General features: G+C 42.0%; 1 protein-coding gene across 1 annotated transcript; it reads right to left on the bottom strand.

Moving 5' to 3' along the window:
• Window positions 1–1,956: 1,956 nt before the first annotated feature.
• Window positions 1,957–19,274, bottom strand: plgrkt (plasminogen receptor with a C-terminal lysine). The gene is made up of 5 exons (XM_062971942.1): window positions 19,111–19,274; window positions 16,898–16,984; window positions 11,962–12,092; window positions 3,664–3,773; window positions 1,957–2,426 (listed from the first exon to the last, which is right to left on the bottom strand). Exons 2-5 carry the CDS (start codon window positions 16,976–16,978, stop codon window positions 2,305–2,307), a joined length of 444 nt encoding a protein of 147 aa, XP_062828012.1. The 5' UTR covers window positions 16,979–16,984; window positions 19,111–19,274; the 3' UTR covers window positions 1,957–2,304.
• Between the last annotated feature and the right edge of the window lie 3,052 nt (window positions 19,275–22,326).

The raw sequence follows: 22,326 nt of genomic DNA, 5'->3' as shown, positions 1-22,326 counted from the left end.
TTCTCTCCAGCTCAATGTGATGAAATCCCGTGTTTCCACAAGTCAAAATCCAATTATTACAGGGACAGAAAGTGAGGCGAGATCTTCTGAACAGAGGCACTGGCAGCAAAACAAACACCACAGGGGTATTAACCCTTCTCTATGCTATTCAAAGAGTGTGTGTATGTTTATGTATGTGTATGTGTGTGTGTATACACACACACACACACTTTAAGTTAGGCATATACACACTTTAAGTTACATGGAGTTACACTTTAAAAATGTACCTGTTCCAACTAGGAGCCATGGTGGTGCAATGGGTTAAATCCTTGTGCCGGCTGAACTGATGACCTGAAGTTTGGGTTTCTGATTTGAAGGTTGGCGGTTCAAATCTGAGATGGGGTGAGCTCCCATCTGTCAGCTCTAGCTTGCAGGGACATGAGAGAAGCCTCCCAGCTAACACATCCGGGCATCCCCTGGGCAACGTCTCTGTAGATGGCCATTTCTCTCACACCAGAATCAACTTGCAGTATGTTCTCAAGTCGCTTTGGACACAGTAAAGAATTTTTTCCAACTTACATACAAATTCAACTTAAGAAAAACCTATAGAACCTATATTGTTCATAACTTGGGAAATGCCTATAACTCTACACATACAAATTTTATTCAAAATAAAATATTATAGTTAATGCAGTACAACGAACAATGTATTTAGCTCCCCCTCCGCTGGGACTTTTCCAGATCTTGTGCCTGAATCCAATGTCAGAAACATAAAAGATGCAAAGATAGAACTGCATATTAGGTTAAGTCCTCCTTATCTCTATTTCTTGGTGGCATGAACTCAAGTTATATTTTTCATGTGATATGAAGATGCATCCTAATTTTTATTGTAAATATTTATTGTAAATAAACACTGTTTATTGTAAATATTTTACTTGGAATGTTTGATTGGATTTTGTCTCGCCCAGTCAAATAATTTCCTTACAAGCTCAAAATTAGTATTCATTTCCCCCTTTTGCTGCCCACTGCACTCAAAAGGGAGGCGTGAAATTCTGCAATTTCAGAACGACTGTCTTAAGGACTAAGATGGACACTGAGCAAGGATCCTGATCCTTGCTCAGGATCAAGCACTTTAATGTATCCATTATTGTTATCCAAACCATCCTTAGACTGGGGCCAATCTCAGTGCTTTTGAATGGACATATATCTACAGACCCAATAAGAAAATTCAACAGTTGTGGACAAGTCTACATAGGGACCACCAAACACAGCCTTGTTCAGACATGAATCAAGGAACATGAAAGGCACTGCAGACTAACTAAACTAGGGAAGTCAGCCATAACAGAGCACTTGATGAACTAACTACAGCGTATTATTTGAAAACACAGAAACTCTGGACCACTCTAACAACCCCCATGTCAGACTACACAGAGAAGCCACTGAAATCCACATGTACGTGGACAATAGCAACAAAAAAGAGGAAACAATGAAAATAAACAAAATCTGGCTACCAGTATTTAAAAAAAGCTAAAATCAGGTCAGTAAATAAAGAACACTATGAAAACAAGGGAATTCCAGACATGAAACAATTAGGGCCAGGTTAACACACCCTAACAAAGGATTCCCCCAGGCAGGAATCAGCCAGGCCTTGAAGATGCAAGGCTTTTCAATGCTAATCAAGGTGATTAATTGCAACATTCACACCTGCCTCCAACAGACAAGAGTTATTTCTCCCACCCTTGACCTTCCACAGATATATAAACTTCCCTTGTCTAGTTTTCAACATACCTTACAACCTCTGAGGATGCCTGCCATAGATATAGGCGAAACGTCAGGAGAGAATGCTTCTGGAACATACAGCCCGGAAAACTCACAGCAACTCAGTGATTCCAGCCATAAAAGCCTTCGACAACAGATTGGACATGTAGGTGTTTGCTTTGTAAGTCTTTTTAACAATGAGAATAAGCACATCTAAACTTATATTGTATCAAATCAGTTTTATTTCACAATGGACATTACATTTAGATAATATTATTCAACATAGGTTAGTTCAATCCACCCAGTGTTTAATTATCTTGTTGTAGGGATGGCACATGGAACCCCTTTTCTAAAAAGATCAAAAATTGTGCGAATCAGCTTTTGGAAAATAAAAAAGGACTTGGATTTATTCTCCCAGCTCCTTTTTCCTGCCAAACAGCTGATTTGATTACATTCGAGTCATGATGGAAAGGTGCTATGTACATATTACTGGATCAGGTTGCTTAAATCAGCAACATAATTACAAATACATATTTTTATTCTTTCATGTTTTAGTTCGCAACCAAACTACTTTTCAATGAAAAACTTGCTCTGGGCTCTTCTGGCTTTTTCGATGCTTTCAAAAGTAAGGGGTCCTTTTGGCATTTCTAGCGTAGTGCTCTCCATGTCAAGTATGTTCTCTGCTTCACCTGGAAGACAAAAAATGTATACCTTTGCACCAATGCTATAAGAGCATTTTTTTAAAAAGTTTGAATGACATCATTTAAACGCAGCTGCTGTATGATGAGGAAAGCATCTCACAATAGTCACCGTAACATGTGATCAATCCTGACAAGTTGCATTTATTACTGGAATTTATTTGGATCCAGAGTTTTGCTCAAACAAAATGACCTCTTGCATGGAGAGCAATCCACTTTCCTACACTGGCTCTAAATTGATTTTTTTTTACCACAAATTAAAAGCAAATCATCCTTGCCTAATTAACCTCCTAAGCATACAAAAACCTCATATTGCACATATACAAAACCACATCCTTTTTCAGGTTTAGTCTCTGAAATTCATACCAATGGACACATTCTCTCTCACGCTCTCCCCTGAACCACCCTAAATTGCTTCTCAATTTATACATATATATATAATCCTTTGTGAGAGTAACATTGTATTCAGGTGAACACTTCTCAGTTCCTGGTCCTACATTTTTGGATTCATGTATTCAGGTTTCCAAGTTTGTTCCTGTTTCTAGTTTCATGTGTTGCCTGCCTTGGATTCATGCTATCATGTTTATGGATATAGCTGTCAATTTGACTCTTGAGACTGTATTTGAAAGGATTTTGGAATCTTGGCTATCTTGGAAATACCTGTTTGAACTTTGTTTCTCCTTTTTTTATACTTGCTTATTTTTATATACTCTTCTCTTAATAAACTTTTACTTATTGAATTACCTGGAAAGAGTGCGGTTTGTGATGAAAAGGTGTTTCGGAGGTCTAGTGCAACAGTTTTTCCCCCCAGAGGAGATTTATCATTGCCTTCCTCTTAGGCTGAGTGTGTGACCCGCCTAAAGTTGCCCAGTGAGTCTTGACATGGTTTGAACATACTCCTAGATTAACAAACTACAACACCAAACCAGCAGAGTGAAACCTGCAGTTGCCCAGCATTCACCCATAGCCCACCACCATAACCCACTCCCTCAATTTGCACCTCCTCATTAATTTTCGCAAGTCAGAAGGAGGCTTCTATGAGGTGCATAGCATGTGGGAAATCAAAGTGGCAGCAACTCAAGGATCGGGCATTACTTTGAAGCAACTACAGCTTCAAGTCATTAGGTTTTGTTTAATGGAAGCGGTCAACACAGATACTGGAAGAACTTGTACACATAGGCACTCGGTTGCCACCTCCATCTTTAAGGTATATAATAGACATACTTACTCTTCATTCTTTTCAGGAGTGATCCATAACCCATATCATATTGATAGGCAAGTATAAAACTTAAAGGGACCATTGGAAGAAAGAATGCAGGCTTCTTCCTTTTTATTGCCCTGTAAGCAAACAAAGAAAAACACTGGAATCAAATACAATGAATTGCCAAGTTTGTGTTAGAAATAAATGGTTAATTTAAGACTCTTTTTAGATGATGCAATTATATCACAAGTGTTACTGTATTATTTATGAAAGTTTTGTTTTTTTCACCAGAATTATGGCCTATTTCCAGTTTCATACACATAATATAGTACTTATTTACATTAATTTTGTATCCACATTTTAAAAAAATCATATGTATACATAAAAACAACCGCCAATGAAAATATGTCTAATCATATTCATGGAATATACAAAAAATGAACAGAAATGGCAAATGGGAAATGTCACTGTCTAAAGTGTTTGTAATCTTTCTGTGTTAAAGGGCAACTCTTCCACGGTATTCTAGCTCTGCAGACTGTCCTTGTGGAGAGATATGTGTGCTTAGATTTTTGCAAATATAGTTGTTTTGTTTACAGTATCAATAAGAAGATACAATCTGCCCTCTCATAAACTGGATATGTATGTTCTTTGCTCTGTCCCCATGAAACACATAGGCAGTGAAAAATGATTTTTTTAAAAGCAAAAAGAATTGAGTGTCATAAATATTGATTGAGCTTATATTTCTTATGGATAATTTATTTAATCAAGCAGTATTTACAGAGGTAGTATGTATACCTGTTGATCTTGTTTTTCTATTAAAATATTGCTGTCCTACCCTATATCAAAAGACCTACATTCATCAATCCAGTTCAAATAAAACAAGATGAGACATTAGACAGAGATACATAATAAATATTTGCAGCAAGTACAATACAAAGGAAAATTAAACTAGGAACATAAAGAATCCAGATTGGACTGCAGTGTAAAAATCCAACTGTTACATATCTATTGTTTTTATACACTATCAGATGTTTTCTTTACAAACTATGCTGAAAGAGCTTACCAACAGTGTCACAGACAGAACGCCACCAGATAAAGTTCAACACAGTTTATTAAAGTTACAGAACTAAAAAGTGCCCGTATGAAACAAAAAACTAGGCAAACACTTGCCTTCAGTGTAAAAGATACACAAAAAAGACTCCACTGATACTAAACGTGGTTCAAAAGATAAACCGGATTAAACAGGAGTTTAATCCGGGTTAAACAGAAAATGCTTACTTCAGCCCGGCAATTTAAACAAACAAAAGTAGATAAACAAGGATTCAAAGAAACATAAATAGCTGGCAGCAGATTCCTCTCTGCTACTCAAAAGCTGCAAATGAGTAACTAAGGTTGTTACTCCTCCGTGCAACAAACGGAATCCGGATCCAGGCACTTCAATCAGGGTAGCAACGGTCAGCAGGGTCCCAGTCCGGTCCGAGGTCGAAAGCCAGGTACAGATGTCTTTGGTTCACCAATTCCACCGAAAGCCACAGAAGGGGTAGTCCGAGGTCGTAGTCAGTCAGTCAGTCCAACGTCAATCCAGAATAGGCAATTAATGTCCGTCAAGAAGACAACGGAGGTCCAAGCTAATAAGATTAAACACAGGTTGCACAACAAAAGCCCACACAGTTCCTCCCGCCGTCTATGCCCAGTGTCCTTGGTAACTTACGTATTCAGCAAACGAAACACACCCGTCTTCAGGAAATTCCCAACAAGAGCCCAAGCGTTCGTCCAGATTACCTTGCCCAACGCAATTAGCCCTGGATTCTAAACCCCATTTTATGCCAGTTTACAACTCCTCATCGCTGTCAGCTGTTACCCTAATTCCAGGTGCCTCATCATCATCATCCTCATCAGAGCTAACACACCTTGGACTACGCCCCACAGCATCCCCAGCTGTGGATCCCGTTCCATCCCTCCAACTCGTCCACGGGTCCGATCCTGCAACCCGCCAGTCGCCTCCCACACTAGCATTGCCGGTGACACCCAAATCCTCCCTCAGACGAGTCCATTCCATGTCATCCTCCTCTGAGCTAACCACCTCTTCCTCCATTCCCTCGGTAAAACCCTCAAAGGAGTCTTCGTCTGTTGGTTCTGCAAATAAGTCCCGCAGCCGTTTCCTTTCTCGCTCCTCAAGAGAGTCTGACTCTTGAGGAGTCTTACGACCACGTCTCCCAGTATCGGAGCCATAAGGCTCAACCATAACACTATCCCCTCTCACAAAGGCCTCCTCCTCCAAAGGTGAAGACACAGCAGTGATGTCTTCAGCTACAGTATTACGGCGCCCAGAAGTATCTAACTTCAACAAAGAACGGTGAAAGACAGGGTGGATCTTAAAAGAAGAAGGCAAACGCAATCTAAATGCCACAGAAGAAATCTTTTTAGTAATAGGAAAACGTCCCAAATACCGTGGCGCAAACTTTCCTCCAGCCTGTTTAATATATTTAGATGATAACCAAACCAGATCCCCTTCCTCCAACTCCTCCCCGGCTTGTCTATGGCGGTCGGCTTGAGTCTTCTGCGCTGCCTTAGCTTCTAACAACAGCCGGCGAGCAACATCATGTAAGGCAGCCATTTCAGAGGAACGGTACACCGGATCAGAGGAAACCACATTGGTTGACGGCGCCACCCCTCCCCGCGGATGGAAACCATAAGTTAATTCAAATGGGGTGTGTTGACTAGGCGTATGTACAGCGTTATTATCGGCGAACTCAGCCACCGACAACCACTTAACCCAAGCACTTGGTTGCTCCAGACAGAAACAACGTAAATACTGCTCCAACAACCCATTCACTCTTTCAGACTGACCATCCGTTTGTGGATGAAAAGCAGAAGACACATTCAATTTGGTTCCCAAACACTCATGGAAGTGTCTCCAAAAACGAGACACAAACTGAGGAGCTCTGTCAGAAATAATAACCTCAGGAGCTCCATGCAAACGGAAAATATGTTTGGTAAATAGTAAAGCCAATGTAGAAGCCGCTGGAATTGTTGAACACGGTATGAAATGAGCCATTTTTGAAAATAGATCCACCACCACCCAAATACATGTATAACCCCCAGACCTAGGCAAGTCAGAAATAAAATCCATGGAAATAATCTGCCATGGTCTCTCAGGAACAGGCAAAGAAGATAATAAACCCCTAGGGCGCCCGACAGGCGTCTTACTCTGCTGACAAACTGCGCAGGTATCACAAAAGCGGAGAATGTCCTGTCGCATCTTTGGCCACCAATAGTTTCTGGCAATGAGTTGTACGGTCTTAAACCTGCCAAAATGCCCAGCCATTGGTTCGTCATGATGTGCCCTAATAACTTCCAACCTGAGTGCACCTGCCGGTACATAAACCTGACCATTACGTACTAATACCCCCTCCTGGTCTTGTAAATGAGGCAGCATAGTACGATTCCCTACCGAAAGTAGCATGAGTTGTTCTTGAGTCCAGTTATCATCTTTCTGAGCCTCTAGGATTTGAGCATGTAATCCAGCCTCATTGTCCACCACACATAAAGAGGCAGTAGGCAAAATAGTCTGACACACTGACTGCTCGCAAGTTTTGAACTCAGGCTTACGAGATAATGCATCTGCCCGCAAGTTTACCTTCCCTTCCACAAACTGAACCTTAAAATTGAACCTAGAGAAAAACAAAGCCCATCGAATCTGACGTTGATTCAATTTCTTGGCAGTTTGTAAATGTTCTAAATTCTTGTGGTCAGATCTGACTACAATTTGATGACGTGCGCCCTCTAACCAGTGCCGCCACACCTCAAAAGCCACCTTGATAGCCAGCAATTCTTTTTCCCAGATGGTGTAATTTTGCTCAAAAGGTGTTAGTTGTCTGGAGTAAAATCCACAGGGACGCAGAATCCCTGATGAATCTCTTTGCGATAATACAGCCCCCAGCGCATAACTAGAAGCGTCTGCTTCTACTATGAATGGTCTATCAATGTCTGGATGGATTAGTATGTTATCAGCCTGAAAACTAGACTTCAACTGCTGAAACGCATCGTGAGCCTCCCTTCCCCACACAAACGGTTGTTTTTTACGCAAGAGTTGCGTTAAAGGTACAGTGAGTTTGGCAAAGTTTGGGATAAACTCTCGGTAGTAATTGGCAAATCCCAAAAATCGCTGTACATCTTTTTTGGACTTGAGTTCTTGCCACGAGTTGACTGCGTCAACTTTGTGCGGGTCCATTTTTAGTTCCTTTCCCGAAACTACATGACCCAGGAACTCAACTTCAGACACGTGAAACACACATTTGGAAGCCTTAGCAAAAAGCCCATTACCCCGTAGACGGTGTAGTACCTGTTTTACATGCTGCTGGTGTTCCCTTTAATCCTTAGAAAAAATCAATATATCGTCCAAATAAACCACTACAAATTGATCAATTAAATCTCTAAATACATCATTTATGAATCTTTGAAAGACAGCAGGTGCATTGCATAATCCGAAAGGCATTACTCGGAACTCGTGACATCCGAAACACGTGTTAAATGCCGTCTTCCATTCGTCACCTTCCCGTATCCTAATCAAGTTATACGCCCCCTGCAGGTCAAGCTTGGTAAAGATCTTAGCCCCTTGCACTCTCGATAGTAATTCCGAAATCAAAGGTAGCGGATATCTATCACGAATGGTGTTTTTATTAAGTACCCGATAATCACATACTAGTCTAAGCTCCCCCGTCTTTTTAGCTACAAAGAACACAGGTGCAGCAGTTGGAGAGCTAGATGGGCGGATAAACCCTTTGGCTAGGTTCTCGTCAAGAAATTCCCTCAAGGCTTGTCTTTCTGGTACCGTTAAAGCGTACAACCTTCCTGCTCGTAACTTAGCGCCCTCTACTAATCTAATTGCACAATCGTATGGTCTATGAGGCGGCAACTTGTCTGCTTCCTTCTTACAAAACACATCTTGAAATTCCCTATATTCAGCAGGCACTCCCTCCATGTCAAGCTGAGAAGGACTAAGAGCAAAACATTCCTGCCTGTTAAAAGCTATAGTACGTTTCACCCAATCCACTTGAGGATTCACCAAAGTTAACCAATCCATTCCCAGGATTACATTATATCTTGGTAAGCTTGTAATGTCCCAAACAAACTTTCCAGTTACTCCTTGTACCTCCCACGTTATTTCTGAGGTCTCACGATTAACCACCCCAGACTCCAGTAGTTTCCCGTCCGCTCCTTCCACCCATATATCGCATGCTTTACGTACTGTAGGAAGCCCATGCTTCCTTGCAAACCCAACATCCACATACGAGACCGTAGCCCCTGAGTCCAGCAGTGCCAGAGTAGAAGCAAGTTCTTTTCCCCCAACAGATAAAGAAATGGGTACGAAGACATGTTTCTTCCCCTCAAGCGACTGCTTTAGAAGCCCTAGTGCGTTGGACTCATGTCGCACTAGGGCTGACCTTTTCCCGAAAGCTGAGAAGGCTTAACATTACAATTTCTAGCAAAATGCCCCGCATTCCCGCAATACAAACACAGTCCCAATTGTCTTCTACGGTCCTTTTCTGCCGTTGACAATTTTCTAAACACCCCGAGTTCCATAGGTTCCTCCCCTCTTGCTACAGGTGCCCTAGGCGCAGATACAGCTGGCGCATACATTGCTCTAGACTGTTTGCGAGATTCGAACCGGGCGTCTAAACGCAAAACTTTAGCCACCAAAGCGTCCCAGTTTTCTGCCGGCTCTAAACGCGCCAATTCATCCTGGAGATAATCATTCAAGCCAGCAATAAACAAGAGCATAAACGCGTTCTCTCCCCAATCAAGTTGATGACGATAAGAATTAAACTTGTTTAAATAGTCCAAAACAGACCCCTTTCCCTGTTTTAACCGATAAAGAGCCCAGCTAGCATTCTCCATACGGAGGGGGTCCCCAAAAGTGTCAGATAGTAACTTCTTAAAATCATTTAAATTGTCTTTGACTGGGTCATTTCCCAAAATTAAATTAGTGGCCCATTGTCCCGCAGGACCGGTCAATAAACTCAAAATAAACGCCACCTTACTGGTGTCTGTAGGGAAGACTTGTGCGCTAATCTGGGAAAAATAAAGTTCAATTTGCGCCAAAAAAGTGGGCAGTTTGTTTCGAGACCCATCAAAGCGTTCGGGAGTCATTACATGTCCTTTAGCTGGCTGTGCTGCTTGTGCAGCGTAAAAAGCAGCCTGCAGCTGGTCAAAACGAGCCTTAAGCTCCTCCATCGTCTTCTTAACGTAATTACCTAACTAGAAAACTTTTTTATGGGCGTTGGGCAATCTGTCACAGACAGAACGCCACCAGATAAAGTTCAACACAGTTTATTAAAGTTACAGAACTAAAAAGTGCCCGTATGAAACAAAAAACTAGGCAAACACTTGCCTTCAGTGTAAAAGATACACAAAAAAGACTCCACTGATACTAAAAGTGGTTCAAAAGATAAACCGGATTAAACAGGAGTTTAATCCGGGTTAAACAGAAAATGCTTACTTCAGCCCGGCAATTTAAACAAACAAAAGTAGATAAACAAGGATTCAAAGAAACATAAATAGCTGGCAGCAGATTCCTCTCTGCTACTCAAAAGCTGCAAATGAGTAACTAAGGTTGTTACTCCTCCGTGCAACAAACGGAATCCGGATCCAGGCACTTCAATCAGGGTAGCAACGGTCAGCAGGGTCCCAGTCCGGTCCGAGGTCGAAAGCCAGGTACAGATGTCTTTGGTTCACCAATTCCACCGAAAGCCACAGAAGGGGTAGTCCGAGGTCGTAGTCAGTCAGTCAGTCCAACGTCAATCCAGAATAGGCAATTAATGTCCGTCAAGAAGACGACGGAGGTCCAAGCTAATAAGATTAAACACAGGTTGCACAACAAAAGCCCACACAGTTCCTCCCGCCGTCTATGCCCAGTGTCCTTGGTAACTTACGTATTCAGCAAACGAAACACACCCGTCTTCAGGAAATTCCCAACAAGAGCCCAAGCGTTCGTCCAGATTACCTTGCCCAACGCAATTAGCCCTGGATTCTAAACCCCATTTTATGCCAGTTTACAACTCCTCATCGCTGTCAGCTGTTACCCTAATTCCAGGTGCCTCATCATCATCATCCTCATCAGAGCTAACACACCTTGGACTACGCCCCACAGCATCCCCAGCTGTGGATCCCGTTCCATCCCTCCAACTCGTCCACGGGTCCGATCCTGCAACCCGCCAGTCGCCTCCCACACTAGCATTGCCGGTGACACCCAAATCCTCCCTCAGACGAGTCCATTCCATGTCATCCTCCTCTGAGCTAACCACCTCTTCCTCCATTCCCTCGGTAAAACCCTCAAAGGAGTCTTCGTCTGTTGGTTCTGCAAATAAGTCCCGCAGCCGTTTCCTTTCTCGCTCCTCAAGAGAGTCTGACTCTCAAGGAGTCTTACGACCACGTCTCCCAGTATCGGAGCCATAAGGCTCAACCATAACAAACAGTGCATGTAAAATGGGCCATTTTGGCCTGATCTTTAACCCAGAGACTAGGGCTAGATCTGCACTGCTATATAATCCCGATTATCAAATCAAATAATCTAGATTATCTGCTTTGAACAGATTACACTATTTAACAAAATTTAAAACATTCTCCTGTTTAACTGTGCAGTACTTACTTTGAAAGTACGTAGTTGTTATACTACATAAACTTTGTTTTTGTGGCTGCCACAAACTACCCAGTTCAAAGCAGATAAACTGGATTTTATAAGGCAGAGTAGATGGGGCCTAAGAAGGAAGCCCCATCATTGTAATGAAATTTACTAATCTGAATTCTGCAAAGCCAGTCATCAGATGCTAAAAATATTCTAAAGTTTACTCATGTTCAGAATGGGAATTATATGGTGTGTAGGTAAAATTTCTGCCAAAGTAAACATTGACATCCCAGTTTTGGTGCCCCCAATAGATTGAGGACTACAACTCGCACCATTGTGGACCGCTGTCAATTCTGTTATAGGAGCTATGGTGTCCCTCCAAATATTTTGAGCTAAGGGAGGTTTGTGCTATATCAGCTAAAAAAGTATCTAGCCATTGAGTATATGGGACTGGCAATTAATTCCTTTCCAACATGTCAGGCACTGACATCATATTTATGCTCATTGGCTGCTACTGTTCTTTCTTTCTTGGAAGCCTATCTGACAGAAAATGGTGATCTATGTAGTCAGTGAGTGTTTGCTAGTTAGAGCACTCTTCGTCAGAGAATATGGAGGGAAGGGGCAAGTGAAAGAGAACAAAAACTATTATCACATTTTAAAAAGATTTATAAAATACCGTAATAGTAACAATTCCATACCCAACTGTTAGACCTACAGCCGCAAGTCCAGAGAATGCTCCAAAATACTTGAGAAATTCCCGTGTCCAAGCAATCTGCATTGCCATTTGCCGCTCTCGCATTTGGTTCTGCATCAGGAGTTGCCGTTCCAGCTGAATGTAAAGGAAAAATATATAAATATGATAGCTTTCTTACATTTTTTTTACAATATTGCTCGAAGAATTTCTGGAAATCAGAATTTTCACACCAGAAGATATGAATACAGTGACCCTTGTGTAAAAATAGAGGGTTTCACCACTAGTACAAAATATAATTATTAGTGTACATAGGTATGTACACTTTTCACATAGTGTATCCATAGCTGCCCTGATTCCTCTAGTGGCAGGGATCTAAAAGCATCACTACTGTAACAGAAATCATGGTATCCACCAACTTGGAATCCTGTTGAGAAATCAGATCTTCGTAAGTGGATTTAAATCTGAGAATTTCCATTGGGCAGTTCCATAATGTCCATGTACAGCAGAAAATTGTTGTTATCTTTCTGGGAAGCAGAGGAACCATTTCATAATGACACCAATGTACAATGGGATGCACATCAGATTGATCCCAATGTGTGTCATTCTTGATGCACACTGGGCACCAATGCACATCAGGTATTATTGCTGATGGCCTGTAGCACATCTTTGCAATTTGCTAACAAGGTTTCTTAGCATCTCTGCTATGAGAACCATGTGCAACACAATAGTAAAGCTATTGCTCTGGGGGGGGGGGGGGCAATATTTTTGGGCCTTCTGCAAAAACTTTTTGTTCCCCAGCCTAGAAGTAACATTCTGCTATACAATGTCCAGAGATGAGTCTGAAAAAATTGGTCCAAAATTATGATTGCATTAAAAGAAAGATATTCCTTTCCACCAAAGAGGAAATTAATGGAAAAGGGGTAACAAAAGACTCCAGCTCCACCAAATGTGTGGGTGTTGGTGAGAAAATAAGTACAACAGTAACACAAAGTGAGAAGAGCTATAGGATATGTTTATTATCCACATTTGCATTCACCTTCTTACATTTCTGTCAGACAGTTAGCTATGAGAATCTATTGACAGGAAATTAGATATTCCCATTTCCTCAGGAAAGATGTTTCAAATTTCACAGGACACATACACACATCTATGTCAAAAGTTTCATTCCCCACTATTAGAAGACAGCCACTGTCTACTGACAGCTATGTGTGAAACCAGGGTAATTACTAGTAACAGGGTTCAGAAAGTCAGGAAACAGGAAACTATTAATTGGCACATCATCTATCCTACTTGCAGCTGAAATATAGCTTTGTTTAATCATAATCCAAGTGAAAATCCTTGTGTGACTATTCACAAAGCCTATTTAATCAGATGGGCAGTTTTAAAAGTTGCAGCCAGAGATCTAATTTAATAGATTCCAGAAACCCAAGAACAGGGGTCCCTATGGGCTGGATGTGGCCCTCCAAGGTCATTTACCTGGCCCCTGTCCTAAACTTTAGACTTATGGTTGACTTAAGTCTGAAACGATGTGAAGGCACACAACAACAACAATCCTAATTTTTGGACTATTTCATCATAGTCTGCCCCCCCCCCCCACCACCAAACAGTCTGAGGGACCGTGAACCGGCTCCACTTAAAAAGTTTGAGGACCTCTGCCCTAGAACAATTACTTTTTGGGCTAAATTTAGACTTAATCATACTTGGAGTTGAACAATGAACCAGTTATCCCTCTACATTTATGGATTTGACTTGAGGATTTGGGAAACTTTAGGTCAGTGATTCTCAACCTGTGGGTCCCCAGCTGTTAGGATTTCTGGGCGTTGAAGGCCAAAATATCTGGGGATTCACAGGTTGGGAACCACTGCTCTAGGTTGTCTATGGCCAACTTCTGCTGGAATATGATCACAGATTCATGCTGGAGGACCTAAAGACTCCCAGAGGAACACCCCTCTAGGAATATTGGGTCTTCCAGTATGATTGTGTATAGTCAACTTTGGGAGGCAGTTGACTATGGAGTTGTGCTGGAGAGCCTACATATTTCTAAACAGGTGTTCTCTTAGGTAAAAAAAAAATCATTTTTTTGTCGGCTTTCATTTTTTTAGGGGACTTGTGGTCCAACCCCATCAAATGTAGGGGGTTCACTGGACTCATTACTAACTTAAGTCCCTCTGTGTTCTCAACAAGTATATGGGGTGGTAACAACAACAACAACAACAACAACAACTTCTTTGTTTATATCCCACCACCATCTCTCAAAAGGGACTCAGGGTGGCTCACAGAAAGCACATACTAGTGCCATAAAACACATAGAATACATGTAAATTACATCTTCTATTGGATCTCCATGATTCCACCTGGATCAGAGATCTTCCTTTCCTGCAATCCCTTTTCACTCAAAAACCTGTTGTAGGGTTGTATGTGCTCTGAAGAAGGCATTCCCTTATGCCGAAGACTGCAGTGAGAATCAGAGGGGAAGAGAATTCCACTGGAGTTGGATAAATAGAAATATACCATTACAGAGGTATGTCACTGCTTCCAGTAGATCCAGCCCCAAAGCTTTCTGGAGGAAATGATTTCAAGAAACCTTTCCAGATCAATGACACACTTCAGCCAAATATACACTTAAGTGTATATTTCGACCCTTGATTCCCCAAATTTACATTTAGTAGCAAGCCATCCCATCACAATGGATTTCAGTGGATATTCCAAAACCATTTACACAAAATGAGCAGGCGGGACCCCAAATGGTGCAGCGCTGGCTCACCACATCTTGCAGTTATGAAAATAATATATGTCATATACAAACACACACCCTTAAAACTCTAAAATGCCTAAATATCACCTAACCCACCACGCATTTACAGGATAGCGCTCCACTGATGTAATTGATTTTAGTTGTTACATACATATCCCAATCCTTATGACATTCACTCTATGGCCTTGGAACAGCCTAACTCAGATTGGTTCTGGCAGAACCAACTTGCTTGGAGGAAAAGCAGAACACAAACCTAATAAAAATTCACAGGGTTATTTTACAGGCTCATAAACGTTAGCCTGGGTCTTGTCTTCCTTTCTCCGAACTGGTAATCTCATTCAACAGTCAATGCAAGTTCATAGCTCCACACCTTTTTTCCTTTGTCTGTGTTGAACTGGAGAGAAAGGTTTATTATCTGTATTTCACTCAGAAAGCTGCACAAAGATCATACCCGTGTGTATAAAAAGCAGATAAGACAGGTCACTAGGCACAGATTACCAGTAATTTATCACAATACTGCCCTAATCTAAGTACAACAATGCTTTTTATGAGACTTACACTGACCTTCTCTACTGTCTACACCAGGTCTGGGCAAACTTTGGCCCTCCAGTGTTTTGGACTTCAACTCCCACAATTCCTAACAGCCGGTAGGTTGTTAGGAACTGTGGGAGTTGAAGTCCAAAACACCTGGAGGGCCAAAGTTTGCCCAGACCTGGTTGACATTGGTCACCTTTCTGTCTTTTTTTATGCCTGGCCAGGAAAAGGCCTTCTGAATTGACATTGGGCTTCCCCTTCTTCATGAACGAACCTTGAGTTATTCAACAGTCACATCAAGATCCATAATTTTGGCCACCAAAGCTACCCTCAGCTTATGCATGAGATCAATGAGTATATATAGTACAGTAGAGTCTCACTTATCTAACACTCGCTTATCCAACGTTCTGGATTATCCAACGCATTTTTGTAGTCAATGTTTTCAATATATCGTGATATTTTGGTGTTAAATTCATAAATACAGTAATTACTACATAGCATTACTGCGTATTGAACTACTTTTTCTGCCAAATTTGTTGTCTAACATGATGTTTTGGTGTTTCATTTGTAAAATCATAACCTAATTTGATGTTTAATAGGCTTTTCCTTAATGCCTCCTTATTATCCAACATATTCGCTTATCCAACATTCTGCTGGCCCGTTTATGTTGGATACGTGAGACTCTACTGTAATTTACATTCAAGATACTGACCAAGATCCTGCATCAGAAGCTGCGCCATGCTTTACCTACATCTCTGGCCCAAACATGTAGCCTTTCTAGTGAACTGCATTGATGCGGATTGGGGCACAACACGGATTTTCCCATTGTGCAGCAGGGCTCTCATTAAACATCCAGACAACTGCACAAAATGAATGGGAGTCTCATTTGTGCAACAGGATCTACACTGCAATGAAAACATTGTGGAACATCCACAGTACTTGTTCTGCTTGAACAATGAGGCCAATGGCAAAACTTCATTAGGAGCCCCCGGTTGTGCAATGGGTTAAACCCTTATGCTAGCAGGACTGATGACTTGAAGGTTGGGTTGCTGGCCTGAAGGTTGCCAGTTCAAATCCAGGGAGAGTGTGAATGAGTTCCCTTTGTAAACTCCAGCTCCATGTGGGGACATGAGAGAAGCCTCCCACAAGGATAATAAAAACATCAAAACAACTGGGCGTCCCCTGGGCAACGTCCTTGCAGACAGCCAATTCTCTCACACCAGAAGCGACTTGCAGTTCTCAAGTTGCTCCTGACACGAAAATAAATATCTCTGCTCTCTTCAAAAGAATGCAAATGTTATGCAGTCGTGAGATATAATTTTCCATGACTAAAAGTCGGTTTATGGTGACGTAACTTCCCAGGATGATGCTGGTCACTGTTTGTCTGAATCCACTGACCCTAAAGAAAAGGTGGTCCCCAAATCTCACTAAGGACACATAGGATCTGTGGTGCCCTTCCTCTACTCTGGGAAGCCCTTTAGAGCAGGTTGATGGAAGCAGAGGGAAAGCATCTGAGGGGAAGGCATGCTGGATCTTGGCCATGTTGACACAATATTTCAAAATGCCAGTGAACAGATCCATTGCCAAATTATGTTCTAGAGCAAACATTTCTACAATCGCCACACTGGCCTGGCCCATTATAAAGACCAACCTGAAGTCGAGAGTTCATAATCATGAACTCCTGTTGACTCTTCAGGTTTTCATTCATCGACTTGGAAAAGATGAATCCCATATTGACCTGAAAGGATACAACCGAGTATTTCAGTATCTACTTCATAATACTGAAAAATGAAAATAAAATATGCCAACCTTGCAGATTTAGACAATGCGTCTCTCATGGCAATTGCTATTGTTCTCTATAAAAATATTGATCAACTTGCTCTGGAGGTTGTCAGTTTGCGGAATTTATTTTAGCTCACTGTGGCTGGATCTACACTGCCAAATAAAATCCAGACTATCTACTTTGGACTCATATAATCCAGTTCAAAGCAGATAATGCGGATTATTTTATTCGATAATCTGGATTATATGGCAGTGTAAATCCAGCCTGGGAGTCAGGGGCACTTTAAGTCTGGACAGAATACACATCCTCCAAAGAAATTAATGGAGAATGAAAAAAATGTTACCAAAAGTCTCTGGCTATGGAAACTTAAGAATACGGCAGTTTTGGGTTGCTATGAGTTTTCTGGGCTGGATGGCCATGTTCCAGAAGCATTCTCTCCTGACGTTTTGCCCACATCTATGGCAGGCATCCTCAGAGGTTGTGAGGTGTTGGAAACTAGGCAACTGGGGTTTATATATGCCAGGTTTCCAACACTTTACAATCTCCGAGGATACCTGCCATAGATGTGGGCAAAACGTCAGGAGAGAATGCTTCTGGAACATGGCCATACAGTAGTTGTGCAATAAGTGCACTTGAAATCGTGAAACTGACTCTGGATCGGCCTTTAGACCTTGCTTTTTGGATGTCGTGTCTCAACACTGGATTGTATTTAAATATGATTTTATGAATGATTATTTTAATTTTAATGTCACTTTCTTGCATCTTATGCTATAGGCCAGTGATGGCCAACCTATGACATGTGTGTCAGCACTGACACGCCTAGCCATTTTTGCTGACACGCTGCCGCATGCAGATTGATTGGATGACTATGTCTTTTGTGGCCAAATTTGGTGTGATTTCGTCAAGTGGTTTTGTTGTTTACTCCATAGGAATTATGCACATTACATTTATATATAAAATCATTCTATTATTATTCTATTATTGTAGTATATTATCATATTATTACTCTTATATTTTTATTATATTATTCATTATTCGTGACTACATTGAAACTGGAATAGAGAAAAATCAGCGTGGAAACTACAAGAGGTACCATAGATTGTTGTACATGAAAATAATGGTAGTAAATAGTTTTGATTTATTAAATACAGTTATATATTACAATTATATATTTTTGTTATTTAAACTATACATATTGCGAAATTATGGTTTTTTTCTCGAAGTGACACACCACCCAAGTCATGCTAGGTTTTTTGGTGAATTTTGACACACCAAGTGCAAAAGGTTGCCCATTATTGCTAGAGGAAATATGTTGTGCCATTTGTAAGCCGCCTTGAGCCCCCCCAGGGGTTGAGAAAGGCGGGATATAAATATGGTATATAAAAAAATAATACAGCCCGGAAAACTCACACGGCAATCCAGTGATTCTGGCCATGAAAGCCTTCAACACGGACTTGGAAGGTGGTTTTGCTGATTTTTAGTATTGTCTTTTGATACATTTTTAACTTTACAGTTGGTTGATTTGTGAAATAAATTCTATGTTTCAATTTTCACTGAATTGTATTGACGGTTTTCAGCCTCGTCTTACTACTATTCCAAGTTTCCTTGAATGTCACTGGAGGATATATAAATGAAAATAATAGTATTGTAGTGTTTCTAAACCAAGCATGGGCCAACTTGGGCCTTCCAGGTATTTTGGACTCCAACTCCCACCATTCCTCACAGCCTCAGGCCCCTTCCTTTTGCCCCTCGGCCGCTTAAGCGGCCGAGGGGCAAAAGGAAAGGGCCTGAGGCTGTGAGGAATGGTGGGAGTTGGAGTCCAAAACACCTGGAAGGCCTAAGTTGGCCCATGCCTGATCTAAAGCTAAGATTCTGCTGACTATTGCCTCTTAGCTGCTTTGCTTCCAGCGCCCATGCTGGGAGAACAGCAGCAGGAATGCATAGGGAAGTGAGGCTTCCCTGCAAACACGCAACCTCCCCGTGGCACGTGTACTCCCATTCTCACGTTCTATTGCGTGTCAACCGCTCTGACACGTGAAATAGCGTCGCATGTGCCTGTCCCCAGCCCACCGCCTACTTACCGCCTCCGTGGACGCGCAGCCCCCGCCCACGAACCGGGAAAGACACGTGTCGGCCACGGGGCTCGTTTCCGGGTGAATCTCCGCCCCGGCGGCCGACAAGCGCCTTGCCCTGGGCTGCTTGCGGCATCTCGGCGCGCTTTCAGCCAGTGGTTCTTAAACTGGACTCTTCCAACAGGGCTGGGACTTCAACTCCCAGAAGCCTCCGCTGCCGTGGCCAATGGTCAGGCATCCTGGGAGATGGAGTTCAGAAAACCTAGCGCTTTCAATGAACTGGGTCTGGGGCCCCTTCCACACAGCTGAATAAAATCCCACGTTATCTGCTTTGAACTGGGATATATGGCAGTGTGGACTCGGATATCCCAGGGCCCTTCCACACAGTCATATAACCCAGAATATCAAGGGAGAAAATCCCACACTATCTGCTTTGAATTGGGATATATGGCAGTGTGGACTCAGATAACCCAGGGCCCTTCCACACAGTCATATAACCCAAAATATCAAGGGAGAAAATCCCACACTGTCTGCTTTGAAGTGGGATATATGGCAGTGTGGGCTAAGATAACCCAGGGCCCTTCCACACAGTAATATAACCCAGAATATCAAGGGAGAAATCCCACAATATCTGCTTTGAACTGGGATATATGGCAGTGTGGGCTAAGATAACCCAGGGCCCTTCTGTAGCGGAAACCAGATTTCCCCTCTTCCCGGCTTCTCGTGTGTCTGTGCGGACGCAGTGGAAGTAGGAGACAGACAACTGGAGGTTTTTTCTTTTTCCCAAAGAAAGCAGTTTACTAAAAGTTTCCTGCAGCTGCAGAGGTTCATCCCACGCACAACTAGATGCTCAAAAGGGAGAACGCCGCAGACAGGGTCGAGTGTCTATTTATACAATTCAGTGGGTTCAGTTTACGACCGCCCACATATCAAACCATTGGTGCATATTTGTGGTGCAGTATTACATTTCATTACTTTCGTTTCTCTCAAAACACATGATTTCAGGGAAACCATGTGATAACCCATCGGCTGTGTTCCTGGCCTGCTCGTACCTCCTTATATGGCCATTTCCTCCTACCCCTTCATTCCTGCCTTATTCCCCCATTTTTTTTTTTTTTTTTTTTTTTTTTGCGAAGCGTGTATACAAAAGCTGAAGCAAACTAAATGAGCAGACTTATGGGTCCCTCCAATCCCTTCTAGCTTGTAGCCAAGCTATCTTTTCAGTGGAAAATGAGCGCAGAATAGCATTTGTACATAGTTTCATCACCAGAGGTAAACAACACATGAGGATTAAAAATATTAATCAGGTTTTAGAAAGGACATAGTCCACAGTAGAATTCTGATCTAGCCCAGTCATTTGGCTTCTTCCGATGATGGATTTGTTGCTATGGCCAGAGGTGGCCATTCACATACATGTCCAACTTTCAGGTCTTTTCAGTCTTTGGCATAAAGTCAAACTGGGGGTGTGTTTCCTCTTCCTTGATCAAAGGAATAATGTTCAGTTAATTTGAAGAAAGTCTCTTTGTCCAATCAAGTCTCTAGTCTCTAAGAATTGTCTCTGTGTAAAGAAAAATCTGTAAAGAAAATCTCCATCTCTCACAGGGCTTTAGCTGTCATACTCAGTATACCCAGTGTGTGGCGTGGGGTAGACTTAAACTCCTGCGCGTTTTGGATTCCAAAACAGGCCTTCCAGTAATAATGCCTTATGGATCTCCATTTTGGAAAACAGGCCTCTCAGTAACAATGCCTTATGGATCTCCAATTTAGGAACAGGAGTCCAAAAAAAAAAAAAGCTGAAAAAGAAAACAGGAAGACAGTGAGAGAGAATGGGGGAGGGGGAACGGATTACCCATCTGTCGATCATCCTGTTCGGCATCACTTTTGTCTCAGCCAATCTTGTTGAAATCCCTTGTCTCTCCACGGGTGGGGCAGGTAGGCCACTATTCAGCTCCCAAACGACCCCTCCATGGCCTCTTAAGAAATGATTCCTCCATGGGCCTTCTTCCGCGATCTGCAGTAATCCTTTTTACTCTGGTCCTGCTGCAATGGTTAACTTATTTTATTCTTTGTCACATTGTCTCCGTGCTATATCCTCCTTTTGGCTTAAAAAGCAAGGTTGTTAGATGGCATATAAAAAGTCCCTCATTGTCTCTCAAATCCGGCAAAAATCCGAATTATTTGCAATGTCCCGTTACAAAAGGTCCTAACCAGGAGAGTTGGGTCAAAATAGAAAATTGTATGTTGTTGAGTTGGTCAGCCCTTACAGCCTCCAGCCTGATGCCACACTCCATCACAGCCTTAGCACTCAGCAACACCTATAGGCCCTCCCAGGCCTCTCAATAAACATGTCTCATAGACTTCTGGGTTTTATCCCATACAGGAGTTCAGGACCTGTAGCAAAAAACAATGAGAGGGAAAAGAAGGGGAGGGAAACACTCATCCTTCCAGGCTGTATGGCTCTTGAAGCACTCTCTCTAGTCGTTTCGCTCACATCCACGGCAGGCCTCCTCAGAGGTTGTGCCTTTGACAACACACTCATCTGTCTTGAAATCCAACAAAATCTTTCTTCTCCGCATCTTTTTCTTTTCCTTTCCGCAAACGATTTAACAATCGTGTATCCACTTGCTGCAATGCAATCTTCCACTCCAGTCCTGCTGCAGTGTTAAACTTACTCAATTCCCCTTTTACACCGACTCGTTGAACAGATCAAAATTTGTTAGTAACACACGTTGAAAAGCCTCCTGCCGCTTCTCAAATCTGGCAAAATCCAGGCTGGGGGCGATGGAAAAAATGCCCCTATTTGCAGGATCTAATGTCCCATTTTACAAAAGTCCTAGTCCTCCCTTTCCGTAACCTTTAGAAAGAGTTGGGCCAAAGTCACAAAGTCCAGAATCCAAATCTCACAAAATTATTATGAAGCACTAGCTCCCTTTTTGAATAAAATGTCAATAAAAAAAATTTAAAAATCAATGTCAGTTCTTAATCCTTCTGTGTCAGGAATATGGGGTCAATTTTTTTTTTTTTTTTTCAAAAACAAATATATATATATATATTTTTTCTTGCACTGCCAACTTGTGACAGTTTTCCATACAAAGTCTCTACAACCAATAACTCCTCTCCTTGTATTCCAAAGTGCTGCAAAAAAAAGAACCTCCAACATTTCCCTATAACCTGTAAGGGGTTTAAAGTCTGTAGCACCATGTTCTCTAAAAACACTGAAGCATT

The sequence above is a fragment of the Anolis carolinensis genome, chromosome 2 (genome assembly GCF_035594765.1).
Source record: "Anolis carolinensis isolate JA03-04 chromosome 2, rAnoCar3.1.pri, whole genome shotgun sequence".
NCBI lineage: Eukaryota > Metazoa > Chordata > Lepidosauria > Squamata > Dactyloidae > Anolis > Anolis carolinensis.
Note: the sequence above shows the minus strand (reverse complement) of the source record. Positions and strands in the feature narration are given on the sequence as shown.